This window comes from Bidens hawaiensis, unplaced genomic scaffold (assembly GCF_021521415.1).
Source record: "Bidens hawaiensis isolate Kalapana, Puna unplaced genomic scaffold, B.hawaiensis_p1.1 tig00011868_1, whole genome shotgun sequence".
Taxonomy (NCBI): Eukaryota; Viridiplantae; Streptophyta; class Magnoliopsida; order Asterales; family Asteraceae; genus Bidens; species Bidens hawaiensis.
In genome coordinates, this window is record NW_027491949.1 from 45,965 (window position 1) to 64,983 (window position 19,019).

The window sequence follows — 19,019 nt, forward strand, 5'->3', positions numbered from 1 at the left end:
AACATTGAAAATTATTTTTTCCGTTAAATTTTGTTTAGTAATATGTTTGTCCATTGAAACTTTTGTAGGATATGAATGAAAAACTTTTTTTTTTAAGATTTATATCATAATGAATTTTGCATATTTTAGTTGTTTTAAATATTTAATGAAGATAATAATATGTACGTAACTTATCATACTTTAATTTGTTGTCGTTAATTGTTCATATTCAAAACATAAATTGTATGAAGTTCAAAATGGTAAGAAAAAAAAACCATTGTATTTGTTAATAATTAATGGCTAATTAACGGACAAATGAGCGAAGGGTGTTGGGTCGGGTACTCGAGTGTATACATGAAACATGGTTTTACAAATAGTTATTGACTAGCTAGATTATCAAACCCGTTCAATTGTCATCCCCGACACTTGTTATATGCCAACTCAAACTTAAAGTGTGCAGGCCGGTTTATGTCTTCACTTTATAAAGGAGTTGTTTTATAATTTACTTTCTCTTTATTTTAACTGAATATAGATTAAAAGGGAAATGTGTTTGATTAATGTGTGTGTGGATAGAGGCGGCTTTAAATTAGAACCACTGAATATTTGAGAATCATTGAACGATTTATATTATTCAAAATACACTGTTTGTTGAATTACGAGGAGTAATAGTGTATTCACCTTCTTTTCAAAAAAAAAAATAGTGTATTCACCTTAAATACACACCAGCCTTGTTTAATTTTATTGTTTCAAGTTATATGCACGTTTTGTTGGAAAGTTTACTGCTCATGCGTATAAAGATCAAATTATTAGAATGGTTGTTGTGAAGGATGGCAAAATTGTTTGTTAAAGCGTCAGATCATTATCACGTAGATAGTGAGGCTTTAACAAACAATTCTCTTTATCACCTCGTTATGATATAAAGCCCCTTTACTATGTTAACTTAAATTATATTTATAAAATTTTTAAGCAATTAAAAAACAGAATAAAAAGTAAATAAAAGTATAATACTACTTAAAATAAAATTAAAATTAAAAAACATAAAAACCAATAAATCATAAACTACTTAAATTAATTAATTATAAAAATAAAAGTACTCCAACTACGCATACTTGGCTCGGATTTTTTCCTTTCGTTCCTTCAATATAGCCTGGGTGGCTAGATCTAGATGCGATAGATCCTTTACGAGGAAGTCGAGTTCCATTTCGACTATTCGCTCCATTTTATTTTTTTTATATTCTTCGTGCATTCGCTTTCTTTCATCGTGCATTTTTGGTTTTTCCAAGTGTTAACCATTTTTAAACGAGGCAAGGTCGGAAAGTTTAAGGTCCAAGCTATCAAAACACGAGTTCATTTCGGAATTCAATGAGGATGTTATTCTATAAGAATATCCTCCACCTCTCACTGTCATCTCCACTACAAGAAAATGAAGCTATTGCAACACTGGTAAAAAGTTGCATTAGGTCTAAAAAAAGTTGCATTAGGCCTAATGCAACCTTTTATCTTGGGCTGCATTAGATGAAGTTGCATTAGAATTAATGCAACATTTTTATTAGACAACGCAACGTTTTCTTATAGTGCTGCATTTATTACTCAAAATGCAACATTTTTAGTATGCAACCTTTTTGATATGCTAATGCAACTATTTTTACTTTCAATGTAACTTTTCTAACACAAAAAATGCAACATTTGCAATGTCAAAAGCAACCTTTGCTACAGTTTAATGCAACCTTTTTTACATCAAATGCAACATATTTTTGTTACAAATAATGCAACCTTTTTTTAAAAGCTAATGCAACTCTGTTTGAAATATTAAATTCTATTAATATGTAGTGGTATCGCATTTACACCAACACAATAATAACATAAATATAATAGACAATAATATATCATAATTTACCATATATTTAATCTCAAAATAACAACGTAATCAAAAATAAAGTTGTCAACTAAAATTATAAAATGTAACTAAAACCTCCTACTCATCTCTATGATCCTGAACTCCAGCAGATAGCTTTTCCATAATATTTTGCATCATAGCTTCCAAGTTTGCTCATTAGCAGTCAAGGTCTTTCCGCGTAGCTTCTAGCTCATCTTTTTTCCTTTGATGGTCCTCTTCCATTTCTTTTCGCATATCAAGCAATTGTGTTTTATCAGCTTCAACGTTTGCTTTTAATGATTCCGTAGCCACCCCCCTTCCCCGAATCGTATATGGTTCCTCACCAGCATTCATTTTTTTCACCATTTTTAGTAACGCCTTTGCCATAAAGTCGAAGGTAGCCATCATGCTCCTTGTTCATTACAACTGTAAAAGGATCGACCAAAGCACTTCCACCTTTTGCAGGTGTATGGTTCTTCACTTTTTCCTTAGAAAGATAACAAGAAAATATTATAAATATAAACATATAATATATAATGAAGTACAGTAAAACAACCAAATAAAAGTGAACCACAATGGAAATGGATGAAACAATTTGTGCAATGAAATGCAAAAGAAACTAGCAACATGTTATATGGAATAATAAAATTGAAGCTTACATGTCATTAAATTGCATATCACAATTGACAACTAGAATACCAATTTGAAGTATTAGTTTCTTATGAATTCTGATTAATAAATAAAATGTTTTTACAATGGACACTAGTGTAGATTTATTAAAATTTTATAGAATTTAGGGAAAAGTAAAACTAGTAGGTCAAACTGTTATGCATCAGTTGCACATCAAATTAATCAACTCAAAGGGCATTTTGGTCATAATTTTGTTACTAATGGTATTAACTATATGTTATAAACCCTCAAACAACTTATGATCATTGCATACATCCATCAAGATGATGGCCTTATTAATTTGCTTTTGTGTAACATCCTGAAATTTCAAGATAATATTAATTATATTACTTAATATTAGAGAGAAAGTTTACTCGGGTTATCTGGAAATAAATAACAGAATAGGAGTTGGTATGAATCGGGCTAGTGTTGGGTAATGGATGCGGGTTGTGGACTTGGATTATTTGAGATGGGTTAAATGAGAATGGGATTTAAGGGATATAAATATCCCCTAAACCCAAAATATCTTCATTCTCACCCTACACCCTAAAACTCCTAACACACACATACACACACATTCTAACCGATCAAGATTCGGAGCCGAGACCCGAGATTTTGTTGATAGATCTGAGTTGGTAAGGTAAGAACAAATCCAACAAAGCTAATATTACTGTAAATGGTTAGGATTGGATGGGTTAACCGGACCCGAAACCCAAACTGCCCAAATCGGACCCCTAAAACGTCGTTTTTAGGCCGATTTGATGGTTGGGATTTGTAGGCGCCGATCATACGATTCCGTGGGTACCAAAATCGAGTTATTTGGCTAAGAAACGAAGGATTTATGGGCAAACAGATCTGCAGCGCGATAACTTCGCCTGCAAGATTAAGTTCGCCTGATGAACTTCGCCTTCAAGCGTAACTTCGCCTTCAAGCGTAACTTCGCCTAAGGATAACTTCGCCTGAAGCCAAGTTCGCCTAAGGTTTAACTTCGCCTGAAGCCAAGTTCGCCTAAGGATAACTTCGCCTGAAGCCAAGTTCGCCTAAGGTTTAACTTCGCCTGAATCCAATTCGCCTAAGGTTTAACTTCGCCCGAAGCCAAGTTCGCCTAAGGATAACTTCGCCTGAAGCCAAGTTCGCCTAAGGTTTAACTTCGCCTGAAGTGAAGTTCGTTTAGAAAATAAATTAAAAACCTAATGGAAAATATGATAAGGCAGTTATCGAAAATAAAATTTTTCCAAGCTGACCTGGCAGCTTAACCCCAGCCAGGGGCTCTGCCCCTTGGACCCCGCTAGGGGCTGCCGCCCCTAGAACCCCGCTGCCAGGGGCGCTGCCCCCGGACCCCTGTTCGTTGTGGGTAGTAATTAAGACTAGAAAGTTGTTATAAGTAGTGATAGTTAAATTGATATGTATACTTGTTATACAGTCAGCCGTGCACAACTGAAGAAAGGGATTACGATCAACGGAGAACGTAACCGTGTTCAGGTGAGTTTCTAGCCCCATTTCCTTGTTATGTTTTCGGGGCTGTGTGCATACTCGATGTGAAGTGTGAATACACTTACCTTAAGTGGTAAGTGTATGCTATAGATGTTATACGAGGTATATATTTGTAATGCTTGTCGGTACGTGAACGATCTTCGGATATTGCACGTATCACCAAGGATAGTAAATTCCAAGTGGTTGATAGTGTGTATGAATGTTATGATGTAACATGTTTATTACGTAAATACCGAATTGATATGAAGTGTGATATAGGCAGGTAGAGGTAGAGTGTGTTAGAAGTGGCAAGAGTCTAGTAAGGGTGTTAGTGGCATAACGTGAGTGCGTGATAGGGAAAGCCTATACGTGCCTTCGTTATTAAGTGGCATAGCGGGAGTGCGTGATAGGGAAAGCCTATACGTGCTTTCGTTATTAAGTGGCATAGCGTGAGTGCGTGATAGGGAAAGCCTATACGTGCCTTTGTAATTAAGTGGCTAAGCTGTAAGGGTAATTAAGTGGTTAAACAGTAGCGGGTCAGATAGTGGACTACGTGTCTTCGGATACGCATATGATGTATGTAGTGGTTGTATGATGAGTTGCTTGATTAACTAGAACTCACTCAGCGTAGCTGACTTTTAGTATGCACGCAGGTGAGCTGATTACAGAGTTAGCATGAGGATGACACACGGCATGGATTGAACGGCTGGCATCTGAAGAAATAAGTAAAGATGTTTTAAATATAAAGTTTTGTGTCATGGTATCAAAGAAAAGATTCAATGTTTTGTAACAAATGATTGATGTTTTATATTCCGCAAAAAGTTTTTAATAAACTCTGATTTGAAGGACTGTGTTTATGAGTAAATCCGACGCTAAAGTAGGGCTACCGGGTTCGGGGCCTTACATTTTGCAACTTAGCACTTTCCTTAACTAAATTTTTGTTCCACGGTATAATATCTTAAAGCAATCTTAATAGTTGTGTGATCCAAACCTACAACTAACCTAATAACTAAGTGCAGCCCACCATCTATTTGAACAAACCAGCTTATGAGGTGCAACCTTCACCATACAAGATTTATTATATTTTTTGTTTATTTCCTTTTCCTTGATTACCTTTATTTCTTTTTTGACCTCCTGTAACTGCGATGCTTTTTTTTCTTTTTTTTTTAGTTTTAGCTTGCATGTTGTATCGCAATGTTATTATTACTGAAATATGCAGAACCATTGATTTTTTCATGGTAAACGCTGACCCACGGATAGTCAAAAAGTCAAAATTTCCGGGCTTTAGAGTAGGCTAAAAAAAGTCAACATTGACTAAAAGTTCAAAATTTTCTTAATATCTCCTGTTTAAATTTTCTAAAATGACTAATTTGCCCCGTATATCATATATCTTCAAATTTCATCATATGGGTATTCTCCAATCAAATGGATCGGTAACCAAAGACTAAAACGTGGGGGCACTAATCTTATTTGCATTATACTTCTTTTTTATTTGTCATAACATATTATTGTTACTAATAATGATACTTTTTAAAGCTTACAAAAACACAATAAATGTCTACCTTTTATTTTGTAACAGTTAGATGATCACTTTTTTTTGTTCGTGTTCTATTTATTTAAGCCCATTATTTTAAGGGACCTTTTAAACTAAAACTCTTGGGGAGTTCAAACATAATTTTTACATCAATATATCAAACTCAGTATTAACATAGACTAATGAGGATCAAACTAATGTTAAGATTCGTGTAATTGGTTTACAAATTAGGTTTACAATGATTGAGGATCAAAAAGTTTGGTACGTTTCTATTGTAGGGTGTGAAATGGTCCCCGCTATATACTATTGAAATAACAGATATTTTCAAAATACACAAGTTTGGTCCTGTGGTGTAGTTGTTAGCTTGTTTATTGTCTATTAGACCATCACAGGTTCGAAACCATGCTGACTTTTTCTGCCTTTAGTGTCTTTACTTTTATCTCCTTCTTACATTTTTATATGTAACTCACATATCTTCCACTGAATTTTTTTTCTATCTATTTACTTATTTAGTTTTTACGTGATATGAAATAAACTTCATTATTATTATTTTTTTCATTAAATTACGTAACCATTAAAAATATGAGTTGTATCTAAGTTTTAACAACGCAACCTTTTTAACAAAAGTTACAAAATTCAATAAAACTTGCAACCTTTCATGAAAAAAGTTGCAATTTATAATGACATACGCAACTTATTCATAAAAAGGTTGCAAATGTGGTTTAATTTGGCAACCTTTATCTTCAACGAAGTTGCATTAGCATCAAATGCAACTAATTTGAAAATAGCTGCTATTAAAAAGTTGCATTGGGTCTATTTTTTAGTAGTGTTTTATCTCGATCGATGGGGCGAGGTAACTACTTCTCCGGTTCATCAAAAACAAAATCATGATAATTGTTTTAAGTTTATTTGACAACGAGCATCTGACGTGGCATGAGACAAAGTTGGTTTGGCTGAAGTATATGTTTTGGACTGTCAGGAAAGAGGTGGCATGACAGCCACCCACTTTGGTGAATTTACACATTCTTTCCAAGGATCCACCGACGCTAAATAGTGTCCATGTTCGGCTCTATACTGTTTATGGGCCTCCGTCATCACGTTGGTATCGCTTGCACCGTTTTGTCTATGGTTGTTTGTAAGGCGTTGTACGCGTTGTTAAAGTTGCTTGTGTTTGTTCGCATTGCCGTCCAATATTTGCTATAGATGGAATCAGGTTTGTGGTATTCACCTAGACCCATTGTAGTAAAAAAAAATTCACGCACAGGCGCCTAAAAAACAATTTATCTTGAGAATCACCTGCGATGAAAAAAACTAGCGTTAGTCCCCTACATATACACACACACACACACGTTTATAAATACGATTATGTACGAAAAGAATTTACCCTAAATGGAGTTTTCGGATGAGTCAATTCATGCACGTGCCAACGCGATCTCTTCCTTTGTTTTCCACTTCTTTACGTCTCTCGTTTCTTTTTCTCCGTCTTGCTTAGTTCTTCTTTTATGTTTGCGTTTTGAGGCGGTCGATCAGTTGTGGTTGATGTTGGCCGGGTTTTGGGTACTTGAGTAATTTGAGTTGAGAAAACCATATCGGATAACGGTTGAGGGCCTTGAGGGGTGGCATTATCGGTAGATAAACATCACATGATTGTTGGATATGAAAAAGTGGGAGTTATTTGGATCGTAGTTACAAGGCTAGCCTAGGTGCAAATAGCAGGCCACCTTTGGAGTTCATGAAGATATTAGCATTGAGGGGGTTGTATACCAGGTCATATTAAGTGAGGGGTCGATTTGCTGGCTAGCCACCTCATATGATTTGACGTATTTTAAGTCTGTCTCTTTATCATTACATGTAGAAGGTGGAAAAAATAGAGAGTTTTACTTGTATTGATTTTTATTAATCTCAACTATCATTATTTGGTCGCTGTTGGTTTTAATTATCGAATTGGTTGCTGATATTCCCATTTTTTAACGTATTTGTTCTCAACTGTCTGCGACCAACAGATCCTAACGTTGTTACTTGTTGGTCGCCGGAAAAATGTTTTTTTGCTGGAAAAGTCACATTTTTGTCATAAAACTTAACTTGAACACCGCCTCCACCACCAACCAACCACCACCAACCAATTCTAACGATGGATCTAGGGTTCCTGTGACCTCAATAATTGGGCTTTTACTAAAAAAAAGGTTCCTAAAGGTCTGATCTAAGGTTACAAAGATCTTTGAGAAGAAATTGTTGAGTTTTTTAGAAAAAAAAAAGGTGAGTTTTCAGGCTAAAAATGTTTTTCCAGTGACCTACAACTAACGGCATTAGATTTCTGTTAGACGTGGACCGTTGGGAAAAAATATGATAAAAGGTGGTATCGTTGTCAGCAAATTCGTTAGTGAGGATCGGCATTGACCAAAAGATGATAATTAAGATTAATAAAAACCAATACATCTTCGTTTCTTTAACGGCTTCTATAAACACATATATTTTTTTAGTAATTGCATCAAAACTATAAATATTATTTGTATTTAATTAACTCTCAAACCAGTTTGCCCCATAATAAGTTCAGTTCTATCTTTTAACCATACAAGGGAGATTTTGCCTGACATTGCATTTGGAAACTTATTAGTTAATTACAAAATTGGATAATTAAAACATGAAATGAAATTTGAAAATTTTAATTGTGCCGACAGTTGTAAATGTAGCTTGCCTTTTTTTTTTCACTAACAGACTACTGTTGTAAATGCAGGGCTCCAGGCGGGCACGTCTCTAAAGAGAAAGCTCATACATCAATATATTTTGGTCAGTCCCCAACCCGGAGACCAGTATCAAGAGGAGACCCACCTTAAGTAAAAAAAACATTTTGGCCTAACTTGAAACCCTTATTTTGTCACATGTGCGACTTGAACCTAAAACCTCCTCGACTTTAATGAAGTCTTTGGATACATCAACACAACCACTTGATCTGAGGACCAATGGCGTAAATGTTGCCAGCTACCTACATACCATAATATTAAAGATTTAAATTTTAGAAAATGTAAAAACAAAAATATATTCACCATATTAGAAATGACAAATGTGAAAAGATATAAAAAGTAAGAAAATGAAAAACAAAAACTGTTTATATAGTGGCTTTGTTTAAGTTTTCTCATATATTTTAAGTGTTCTAAGTACCCCGTTTATATAAAATAAAATAAAAACAAAATATAGAAAACAGTAATCATGGAATTTAAATAAAATTATAAAATCATAGAAAATTGAAATCATATTTTGAGGATCAAGTTAAATGTATTCTAAACTTAAAAAAATTATATTTTTAGCAACAAATTAATTTTAAAAAATTGTAAAATAATCCAAAATTGAATTGCCCATCTAGTGGATTTAGTCAAATGATTCCTTTCACAGGCAAATTTAAAATGTGGTTCGAGTACTTTTGCCCTCTATTTGGACCGTCAAACAATCTATTTGGACACTCAATTAGTCTCTGGCCTGGCTCTATAAGTATGCTTGAATCGGGTCACAGCTTAAGAAAACTGCCATAGTTGATCATCTCTGGAACTAGAAGATCGATCGAGTTTGGTTATTGATGGCTTATTTCTGGAAATACGAGGTTTCAGCTGGTGAACCCTTTAGGCCTTCTCCAGTCATACACTGTGAGTTCAACTAACACAAGTTATGGTTCATTCACGGTTAACTGTTTTTTAGGAAACCAGTAATGTCATGTTATTTGATATTTATTGTTTTCAGTTTATCCGAAAGATCCCCTCTCTCTCTCTCTCTCTCTCTCGATCTCTCTACACACATACACACACACTTGTTCTTCTATATGAGTTCTTTAATCTCCAGATCAATTTCTTCGGCTTGTCCTAACACTTTCAGATCTGACGTGGGTACCTCCATCTTTTTCGACTTTTTCTCAGATGCTAAGAGTTACCTTTATCTGGGATACTACTTGGTATAACGCAATGATGAGTTCGGCTCGTTTATTATTTATTCATTAATTTATATAAATTTTTAATTATTTTATATATTATGAGGAAAGCTTTAAACGAGAATAAGCTCGGGTGGAGCTTGATAACTAAGCGAGATTTATTTGAGTTCGGGCTCGTAAAAGCTCGGCTGGTTTTGAGCTTTTTATTGATCCGAGCTCAATCGTTTGCACCCCTTCTATGAAGCCACTCTATTATCCTTATATGATATATATATTTTTTATTTTTATTTATTACTATTGAGTTGGGGGGTGGGGGGGAAGAGAGGAGCTTGATATGATCAAGAAAAAATGGATTTTATTAGTCCATTACGAAATAGATCCTGTTTGCCGATCGTTATTCCTTCAGATCTTAGTAACTTTTGATGTTGTAAAAAGACTTGTATGTGTCAAGATATTATGAGTCTGTGGAGCTTCTTCATTCAATCTTGAGAGATCATGCTTTCTGACTTTGTTAAAACTTCTTTAAATTCATTACAGTAATGTCCCACAAATTGATCATAGCCAAATACTTGCATTGAAGTTGTTTGAGTCAACTCTGCAGTTTAAATTCTCATCATGAAGTTGTGTGTTAGTTAATAATGGCCACTCTTTTCCTCAAAACTTTAGTGCTGCTATATTCTAGCTCCTAGCTATATCATCAAATTAATAGTTTGACCATTACAGATATTTGTGTTCTCACAACTGATGAAGTCAAGAAAAAGATCACTTCTGCGATCGAAACGTACTTATGTCAAAACCCATCTGTTCTTGTTCAGTATTGGGCAGCTAAGAGAATTGGAAACACATATGTGCTTACTACGACGTGTCAGCCTTTTGGTGTTTCCGGAGACAACGAAGAACTCCAGGCATACCGTAAAGCCTGTCTAGACCACAAAATCTATGTGTGTAAAGATTCTGAGAAAGAAGTAGCATTCGGCCTTCCTGGCCGTGTCTTCCTGAACTCCACTCCTGAGCAGACACAAAATGTGCATAGATACCATCCGGATCATCGTCCACCGTGTGAAGAGGCGATTTTCAATAAGATATGGGGATCCTTTGCTTTGCCTGTGATTGAGGCTAATACATGTGTTGGTGTGGTTGAGTTCGTCATGGATACACCAAAGGAGTCTTATAACAATGATATTCTTGTAGTTTACAGAGCCCTTGAGGTTTGTCCTGCCTTTAATAATCTACGTATTTTCGTATACAGTATATGTTTAACCAGATAATTAAGCTCATATATTGTTAATTGTGTACGTTAGGTATAGACCTAATTAAATACTGTACATCTTAGTATACAACATTACATTATCTTACAATCAGTATTAATATTTTATTAGTTTCTATCAAAATTTGAACTATCTTCACTTAATATACCTTAGAGCATTATCATCCGGTTCTCTAAATGTTTGTGAGGGGAGTTTGTAAATTATAGGGTGGGGTTTTGAGTGGTTGTGAGTTTAAATTATAGTGTGGAAGAGAAAAGGTAGTGATTTTTTGTAAATTTGGGGAAAGGGAAGTGATTTTTGGTAAATTATAGGATGGAGAGAGAAACTTTAATAATTGAAGTACGAAAAAAAAATTATTTAATTAAACAGAAGAAAGAAATGTAGTGTTTTTTAGTGTAATTATAGAGATAGGGATAGGAAACCGGATGAGAATGCTCTTAGTACTTATTTATAACATGATACTAAACATTTTAATTCTCGAAAAAACTTCTACTTGAAATGAACCTGAAATGTAAGGAAAATATCACATCACCAATTGTTTAGATTATTAGATACTATGATCAGCTTCACCAAAATAGCAAACGTAATGCAGCGTGCCGGTTTGAAATCTTCAATCCAATTGGATAGCCCAAGAAGGACTGATATCAACAGCCGAAAAAGGTTCCGTAAAACAAAGTCATTTTCTGTTACCAAGTACTGTTGTCTTGTTCCATATTTTGGACTGAGTAAGGCCCAGGCTGCAAAAAAACTTGGACGTAAGTTTCATTCATCCACATATAATTAATATAACCTGATTATTGCATACATTTGTGTCATGTATTGTAATTGTTAAGTTTTTTTTGGCATACGCACGTCATTGAGCAGTTAAACCAGGCGCCTTTAGGGATCTTTGTAGGAACGTAGGAATTCCCGTGTGGCCATGGATTCCAAATACAGCTGCCAGAGATTCTTCTGTTCCTGAAACTCAAATCAATCAAACAGTAGCTGAATCCCGTACGAATGAAATCGCATATGAGTCTAGCGATATTGAAGCTTGGATCGAGTCTGAATGTGCCCGTCCTAGTTTCATGCCAGACATTGATGAAATGGACTTTAGTGATCTATGTAGGAACGTAGAAATTCCTGTGGGGCCATGGATGCCAGATACAACTGCCAGAGCTTCTTCTCTCCCTGAAGCTCAAATCAATCAAGCGGTAGCTGAATTGACCAATGAAATTGCATTTCAAACTAGCGATATTGAAGCTTGGATCGAGTCTGAACGTGCCCGTCCTGGTTTCGTGCCAGACTTAGATGAAATGGACTATCAAGATAAGAATGATCCGTTCATCGATGGTCTAGATTTCATGGATTGCCCTGATTATAATATTGAAGAGCTGATAGATCAAATTGAATAGAGAGACTAAAGAAGAGTTACAATTTAACTTAATGTAAAATTGGCTACCCCTATACCAAAGGGGAAAGTGAGAGTGTGATTGTGGTGTACCGATTAAACAATCAAAACTACGTAGTTTTGTTTAAAAATAAAAACGGATTAAATTAAGTCACTTAATGGTTATAAAGGCATAATTGTTGGTGTCTTATTTTATTTTGAAGCTTCTCAATTCAACCGATTGTAAGGTTGAATACAAATTATCACATCTTGTAGTGTCATTGTAATTTTGTAGCTATCGATCAATTCATGTCTCATCTATCGTGCATGTTTGTATGATGAAATCTTCACTTCAATCTGCCAGGATGGAACCAAGAAACATAAAAAAATTTCAAGAATACAAGGATTTCTCTTAATTTGTTTTCATCGTCCATCATCACATATTACAATGATGGGGTGATTTTGTTGCTCAGAATCTCTCTTAACACACAATTGGCATGCAATAAATGTAGAATATAGATTGAATCAACAAGAACTTTTATTGAATTGATAGTCTAATGTGCTTGTTTTTTACATCGGCCGATCTATATATATACACAACGAACATGTGTGTTCGTTAAGGTTGCAACATTTCAAACAACCCTTATAGATGGACACCTAATCTTCGTAGTTACCAAGTTTTGTTTATGACACTATATACCCTAGACTTTACATGCATACTTAATTACAATATAAACTTAGTTTGACTATTTAAAATATGACCCATAAACTTTGGCCCACATAGATTAATCAAACTAAAACTAGAGTCTAATATCTTCCCACTAATTTATTAATACATGCCTTCAAAATCTCCATGCTTTAACATTTTCACTTTCTAATATAACAGGGTCTTTATCTTCTTCCCAATCTTCATCACTTGCACTTTGATCCTTCTTCATGTCTTGATTACCATCATGTATTTCTTCACCTTTATCAAGAACGCCTTGTAGAAGCAGTGGCGAATTGAGAAATTTTTTTTAAGTGGTGCACTATTTTTAGATGGGGTTGGATATAAAAAAATTTGGGTCGGTTTGACGGTTCAGGTCGGTTCGATGGTTCGCGTAAAGTTCATTACAAAGTAGCAAATTAAAATCTAACAAACTAAAAAATTATAAAATTGTTCAAATAATTAGTTTGAGACGATTGAATGTTAGATTTCGTGTTAAACTGAATATGTTGATTAGGTGGTGTTTGTTTTTTAAGACAAAAAATGTCTGCAATCTGATTTCATGTCTACAACTGAAAATGTGGTCTGAAGGTCTGCAATATGAAAATATAATACTGTTTGTTTTATAAATTTGATATCCTCTGCATAAGCTGAAAATTAGTTATCTATCATACATATCACAGTAGATAGAAATCATTTAACATTTGTAGACTGCAAAAATAATTGGTGGTGGTGCACGAACTATGGAAGTGGGTGGTGGTGGACGATTGGTGGCAGACGATTGTGGTGGACGGTGGGTGGTGGTGATGGACGGTTGTGGTGGACGGTGGTGGTGGCGAACGGGGGGGTTGTGGTGGTAGGTGGGTGGTGGACAGTGGTGGTGGGTGGTGGTAGTGGATGATGGTTGTGGCCGACGTTGGGTGGTGGTAGTGGTGGACGGTGGTGGTGGTGGGTGGTGGACGGTGGTGGTGGCGGACGGTGGGTGGTGGTGGTGGTGGACGGTGGTGGTGGCGGACGGTGGTGGTGGCGGACGGTGGGTGGATGGTGGTGGTAGCGAATGGTGGGTGGTGGTGGTGGTAGCGGACGATGGTTGTGGCCGATGGTGGGTGGTGATGGTGGTGGTGATGGATGGTGGTGGACGGTGTTGATGGCGGACAGTGGGTGGTGGTGGCGGACGGCGGTTGGTGCATGGTGGTAGTGGACGGTGGGTGGTGGTTATGGACGGTGGTGGTGGTGGACGGTGGTTGTGGCCGACGGTGGGTGGTGGTGGTGGTGGTGGGTGGTGGTGGTGCGGCGAACGGTGGGTGGTGGCGCACGGTGGGTGGTGGTGGTGTTGGACAGTGGGTGTTGGTAGGATGTTAAGAAGTGTGAAGAAGTTGAAAAATAGCTTATTTTTTAAGACATTAAAACATTTTTAAAATCTTTTTTTTTTAACAAACAGTCTTCAGAAGCTTATATCTACGCACCCGCAGACATAACCCCCTTGCAGACGTTTTAAGCAAAAACAAAAGGCACCTTAGACTCAACTTTAACAGACAAACATAAGGGATTTCCATTATTTGCACACATAGAATTGCTATACAAACAGAGTGTTAATGTTCCTCCACATAATAATGCTTTATCACATGTTTAATTTGTTATTATAAACTAAAATTAACAAATTAACTTAACAATTAACAATATCAAGAACAATTAACAAGTGAATCTAAACATAACTTCACGGTGGGAGGATCCGAGGAAGAGTAGCAAGATCGGAGGAAGGAGCAACGGCGGTCTGTGGTCGGTCGGAAAAGCAGCAACGGTGGTCGCCAGTGGTTTACTGGCTGTGGTGTGTCGTTATGGAGTGTGGAGGGGGAGAGGCAGAGAGTGGCGTTTGTGTTTGTATAACTGTTTTATAAAACCCTAAATTTCTAAAAAGTTGCATTAGAAAAAAAAAAGTTTTAAAAAATAGTGGTGGTGCACCGAATTGAATCCGTGACCATCAATTTACCAAAACAATGACTTATCCACGACACCAACTGCTTGTATTGTAAGTAGGATGGTTCACTTGTAATTTATAAGATGGTTCACTCTAGTATTTTCTATATATCAATACACTATTATTTCGAAACTCGGGCGGTTCCGATGAATCACTCATTTCGGAGGTAGATCCGCCCCTGTGTAGAAGGTTCTTGTCATTTAACTTCGGTTTTTGTGCCTATGTAGTAAATGCTCTCTTCTTTGATCTTAACATAAACAAATTCTTCATTGTCCTTCAACTCGTCTTGAGTGTCATCGCCTTTAATTAGTTTACTGCTTTCTTCCATTTGTGCCATTTTATCTTCTTGAGTTTTGAATGATCTGTATCTGAGTCAATTAAAACGAACTGCTTCAATCTTCTACAACTTGTTAGTAATATAAACTTGTATGGCATTCGTCCATACTCCTTGCGTCCGTTTTATTCTTGTATACTTAGAGCATTCTCCTCCAACCCCTCATTTAATGTGAGGGGTGTTTTTATAATTTAAAGAGTGATTTAGGGTGTTGTGAGTGAAGATTTTTTTATATTTTAGAAAAAGTAGTGATTTTTCTGTACATTTGAAAAATTACTGTTCACCCCCTATAATTTTTTAATATATTTTGAGAGTGGTTGTGAGTGAATGAAAGAGAAAAGGTAATGATAAAAGGTATAAAAAGTATTATTTAATTGAAATGGAGAGAGAAAATGTAGTGAGGTTTAGGTGGTGTTTGTTTTTGCTTAAAACATCCGCAGGAGGCTTATGTCTGCGGGCGCGCAGACATAAGCTTCTAAAGACTGTTTGTTTTTTTTTAAAATAAGATCTGCAAATTGCTTTTATGGTCTAAAAAAGAAGCTATTGTTTAACTTCTTCACACATTTTCACACTTCTTAACATCCTACCAACACCCGATGTCCAACACCACCACCACCCATCATGCGCCGCCGCCACCACCCGCCGTCCGCCACCACCACCCGCCGTCCACCACCACCACCGTCCATCACCGCCACCCACCACCACCACCACCATCCACCACCACCGTCCACCACCACCACCCACCACCACCTACCATCCGCCACCAACACCATCCACCACCCACCACCACCATCCATCACCACCGCCACCCACCCGTCGGCCACAACCATCGTCCACTACCACCACCCACCATCCGCCACCGCCTACCATCCGCCACCAACACCGTCGACCACCCACCACCATCACCGTCCATCACCACCACCACCCACCGTCCGCCACCACCACCCACCACCTACCATCCGCCACCAACACTGTCCACCACCCACCACCATCACCGTCCATCACCACCACCCACCGTCCGCCACCACCACCGGCCACCGCCAACTATTTTACTAGTTTGTAGACGTTAAATGACTTCTATCTACTGTGATATGTATGATAGGTAACTAATTTTCAGCTTATGCAGACGATACCCAGTTTATAAAACAAACAGTATTATATTTTCAGATTGCAGACCTTCAGACTTGCAGACATAAAATCAGATGAAATCAGATTGCAGACAGTTTTTATCTTCAAAAACAAACAGGATCTTAGTGTAATTTTTGGTTTAGGGATAGTAGATGGGATGAGAACTCTCACATCATAAGATTAGCCATATCTTGCTTTTTATCTAGTAGTTGTGACGAGAAGTTACTAGTTCTATGGTAATCATACCCCTAAAACTCTTAATATTTATAATATCTCAAATAATTTGGTAAAATAAAAACTTAGTTAAAGAATTCCCATCCATTTCCTAAAAAATGTGAGTTTGTTCTTTTTTTTTTTTTTGTAAATTATAAGATAGGGTTGCGACTATTATGAATAAAGAAGGGAGAAAATATTACTGTTCAAATATGAATTTGAGAAAACTTTTGTGAGATGATGAGAGAAAAAAAATATATAATGATAAAGGTATGAAAAAGTATTATTTAAATAAAAGAGATAGAAAATGTAATGATTTTTAGTGTAATTATAGAAATATGGATTAAGAATGGGCTGGTAATGCTTTTAAAAACGCATAATAAAGGGTGATGACGACGTCTTTTTAGGAAGTAAGTGTTGTCTTAAAGACGGCGATGGCGTTCATTGGCATGCCTCTTCATAGCCCAGGTGTGCCCATATCTCAGACATGATACTGTCCATCGTTAGTTTAGCACGCTCAATGATGGCACCAACCAGGGACGTAGGCTGGCATATCGTGTAATCGTGTATACCCGTACACGATAAGACACGAACACGAAATGTGCATACCTGTACACGACACGAAAACTTATCGTGTACCTGTATCACGAACACGAACCTGTTAATACCTAGTATACACGATAATACACGATAAGAGCTTAAATCAATCCTACAACAGTCAAATTATTCGTATTAACCTAATTGGTAATGTCGTGAGAATGGACTGTTGAGAGCAAGTGAGAATGTTTCAGAAATTTAGGGTTTAGGATAACTTGTAGTTATATATATTTAATTGTAAAAATTTAATCAGGTACTTAACATGTACTTAACAGGTAAGCAGGTATTTTACCTATTTAGACACGAAAATTAATAGGTAGATTCGTGTCACCTGTTTAGTACATGAAACCTGTTAAGGCCTTACCTATTGCCTGTTAAAATCGTGTAAGTTCGTGTCGTGTATTCGTGTATCTGATATAAATTGCCAGCCCTACATGGGCGGACCTACATAGTTTCTGTCGTGGTCCCGGGACACCAATATTTTTTAAAATTTCTTTAGAAGTGATATAGAAAATTTTTGAAGAACCCTATATAAATTAACACTGTATCTATAGTGGAAAAGATCCTGGTTTTATGTTTGGAACGTCCTAGGTTCGTAGCTCCTCTACACCAGTTTTACACCTTTTCTTGCTATATTATATATATTTTTTAATTTAGTCAAATAGTCAATAGTAAATTAGAAATTAGGGCTTCAGAAGTTTATAACATCAGACCAGAAACAGAAAAGAAGCTGCAGCTCAAGCCTCTGCCGGACCGTCACCAGCCCACCCCCTGCCGCCGCCGCCGCCGCGCTTCTCTGCCTCCAGCCACCCTCTCGACGCTCCTCCGTCGTCATTGCTTTCTGATTTTGCCTCAACTCTCAGGTAATTTTAGGACTAAAAAAACTTACTCCATAAAATAAAAAAGTCCAATTGATTGATTTTATGCAATTATATACTTAGATTGGTAATAGTATGTTGTATATTATTGTTGGATTGTGACGTGTTAAAAACTTGAATTTTAGGGTTAATTATGCAAAAATCATGGGGAAAGGGTTTGTAGATGGTGTGTGTGTGTGTGTGTGTGTGTGTGTGTAGAGAGAGAGAGAGAAGAGCCATGCTATGGAGTTAGGGTTTGAGGAGAATAGCAAGGTTTAGATTGTGCAAACACGGTTCATTTTAAGAATGTTTCAATTTGGCTCGGGTCAAAACGATTCTTTTTTCTAAATTTTAATTATTGGCACAAGGAATAGTTAGAGCCTGTATTTATTTACTTTTTATTTGCAATGGCAAAGCTTTAATTTTGCATATGGAAGCATGTAACTTGTTCATATCATACATTTCACTGCTGATTAGCAGTATACAATCCTAGCTTATTTAGTGAATCCCTATGCTTCGCCTGCAGGTTTCGTGTCTCGAGCAATGAAGATACTTGTAGAACACGCTGGCCCGCTTACAAATTTCGAAGTGCTTGATTTTTTAAAATCCAGAGGGGCTGCAAAAGACCCCACTCGGGTTCTCGCTCCGTTAGCGCCTTCGGAATTCAAGGTTTACGACAATTTGGCGAAGGGCGCGGCTGCTAGTCAGACTAGAGAGAGTATTAATGAGTTTGTGGATAAATGTAAGCCATACAAGCTTACAAAGAATGAGATTGTTAACATCATCAACATTAGACCGTCTTCGGGTGCAGAAATTTTCCCCTTGATTGAAAACATCGAGGAACGAGTAGAAAATAGTGAGGAATTGGTTGAGTTGGTTATGCAAGTGTTTCCTGTTGATAAACAAGAAACTAAGTCTGGTGAACGAATTAAAAGTATTGAAGAATCGGTCGAGGAACGTAATGTGGAAGCGGCACTTGAATGATTTCTTTTTATCGTGTTTTAGTTTACTCTAAGATCGGTCTTGGTATTTTGGTTTCCGGATTCATGTAAGTTAACAATGTTTTAAATTGTCACTTGGACCTATTTAATTAAGTTTAGAAGTGTTATAGAGACCCGTTGT

The 19,019-nt window shown here is 36.6% G+C and overlaps 2 protein-coding genes across 2 annotated transcripts; both read left to right on the forward strand.

Moving 5' to 3' along the window:
* The first annotated feature begins 10,106 nt into the window (after positions 1–10,106).
* On the forward strand, positions 10,107–12,109 carry LOC143539372 (uncharacterized). The gene is made up of 3 exons (XM_077032708.1): positions 10,107–10,655; positions 11,308–11,470; positions 11,580–12,109. Exons 1-3 carry the CDS (start codon positions 10,596–10,598, stop codon positions 12,107–12,109), a joined length of 753 nt encoding a protein of 250 aa, XP_076888823.1. The 5' UTR covers positions 10,107–10,595.
* A 6,331-nt stretch (positions 12,110–18,440) lies between these two features.
* LOC143539394 (DNA-directed RNA polymerase III subunit rpc9-like) lies at positions 18,441–18,881 on the forward strand. Its single transcript, XM_077032730.1, has one exon. The coding sequence runs from the start codon at positions 18,441–18,443 to the stop codon at positions 18,879–18,881; it is 441 nt and encodes a 146-aa protein (XP_076888845.1).
* The last annotated feature ends 138 nt before the right edge of the window (positions 18,882–19,019 follow it).

Bases quoted from the DNA above. Each gene is read 5' to 3' on its own strand.
- LOC143539372 (XM_077032708.1), top strand. From the start codon at position 10,596: ATGGATACACCAAAGGAGTCTTATAACAATGATATTCTTGTAGTTTAC. The intron at 10,656-11,307 runs GTTTGTCCTGCC...AACGTAATGCAG, and splicing joins TAGTTTACAGAGCCCTTGAG to CGTGCCGGTTTGAAATCTTC. The intron at 11,471-11,579 runs GTAAGTTTCATT...GTCATTGAGCAG, and splicing joins GGCTGCAAAAAAACTTGGAC to TTAAACCAGGCGCCTTTAGG.
- LOC143539394 (XM_077032730.1), top strand. From the start codon at position 18,441: ATGAAGATACTTGTAGAACACGCTGGCCCGCTTACAAATTTCGAAGTG.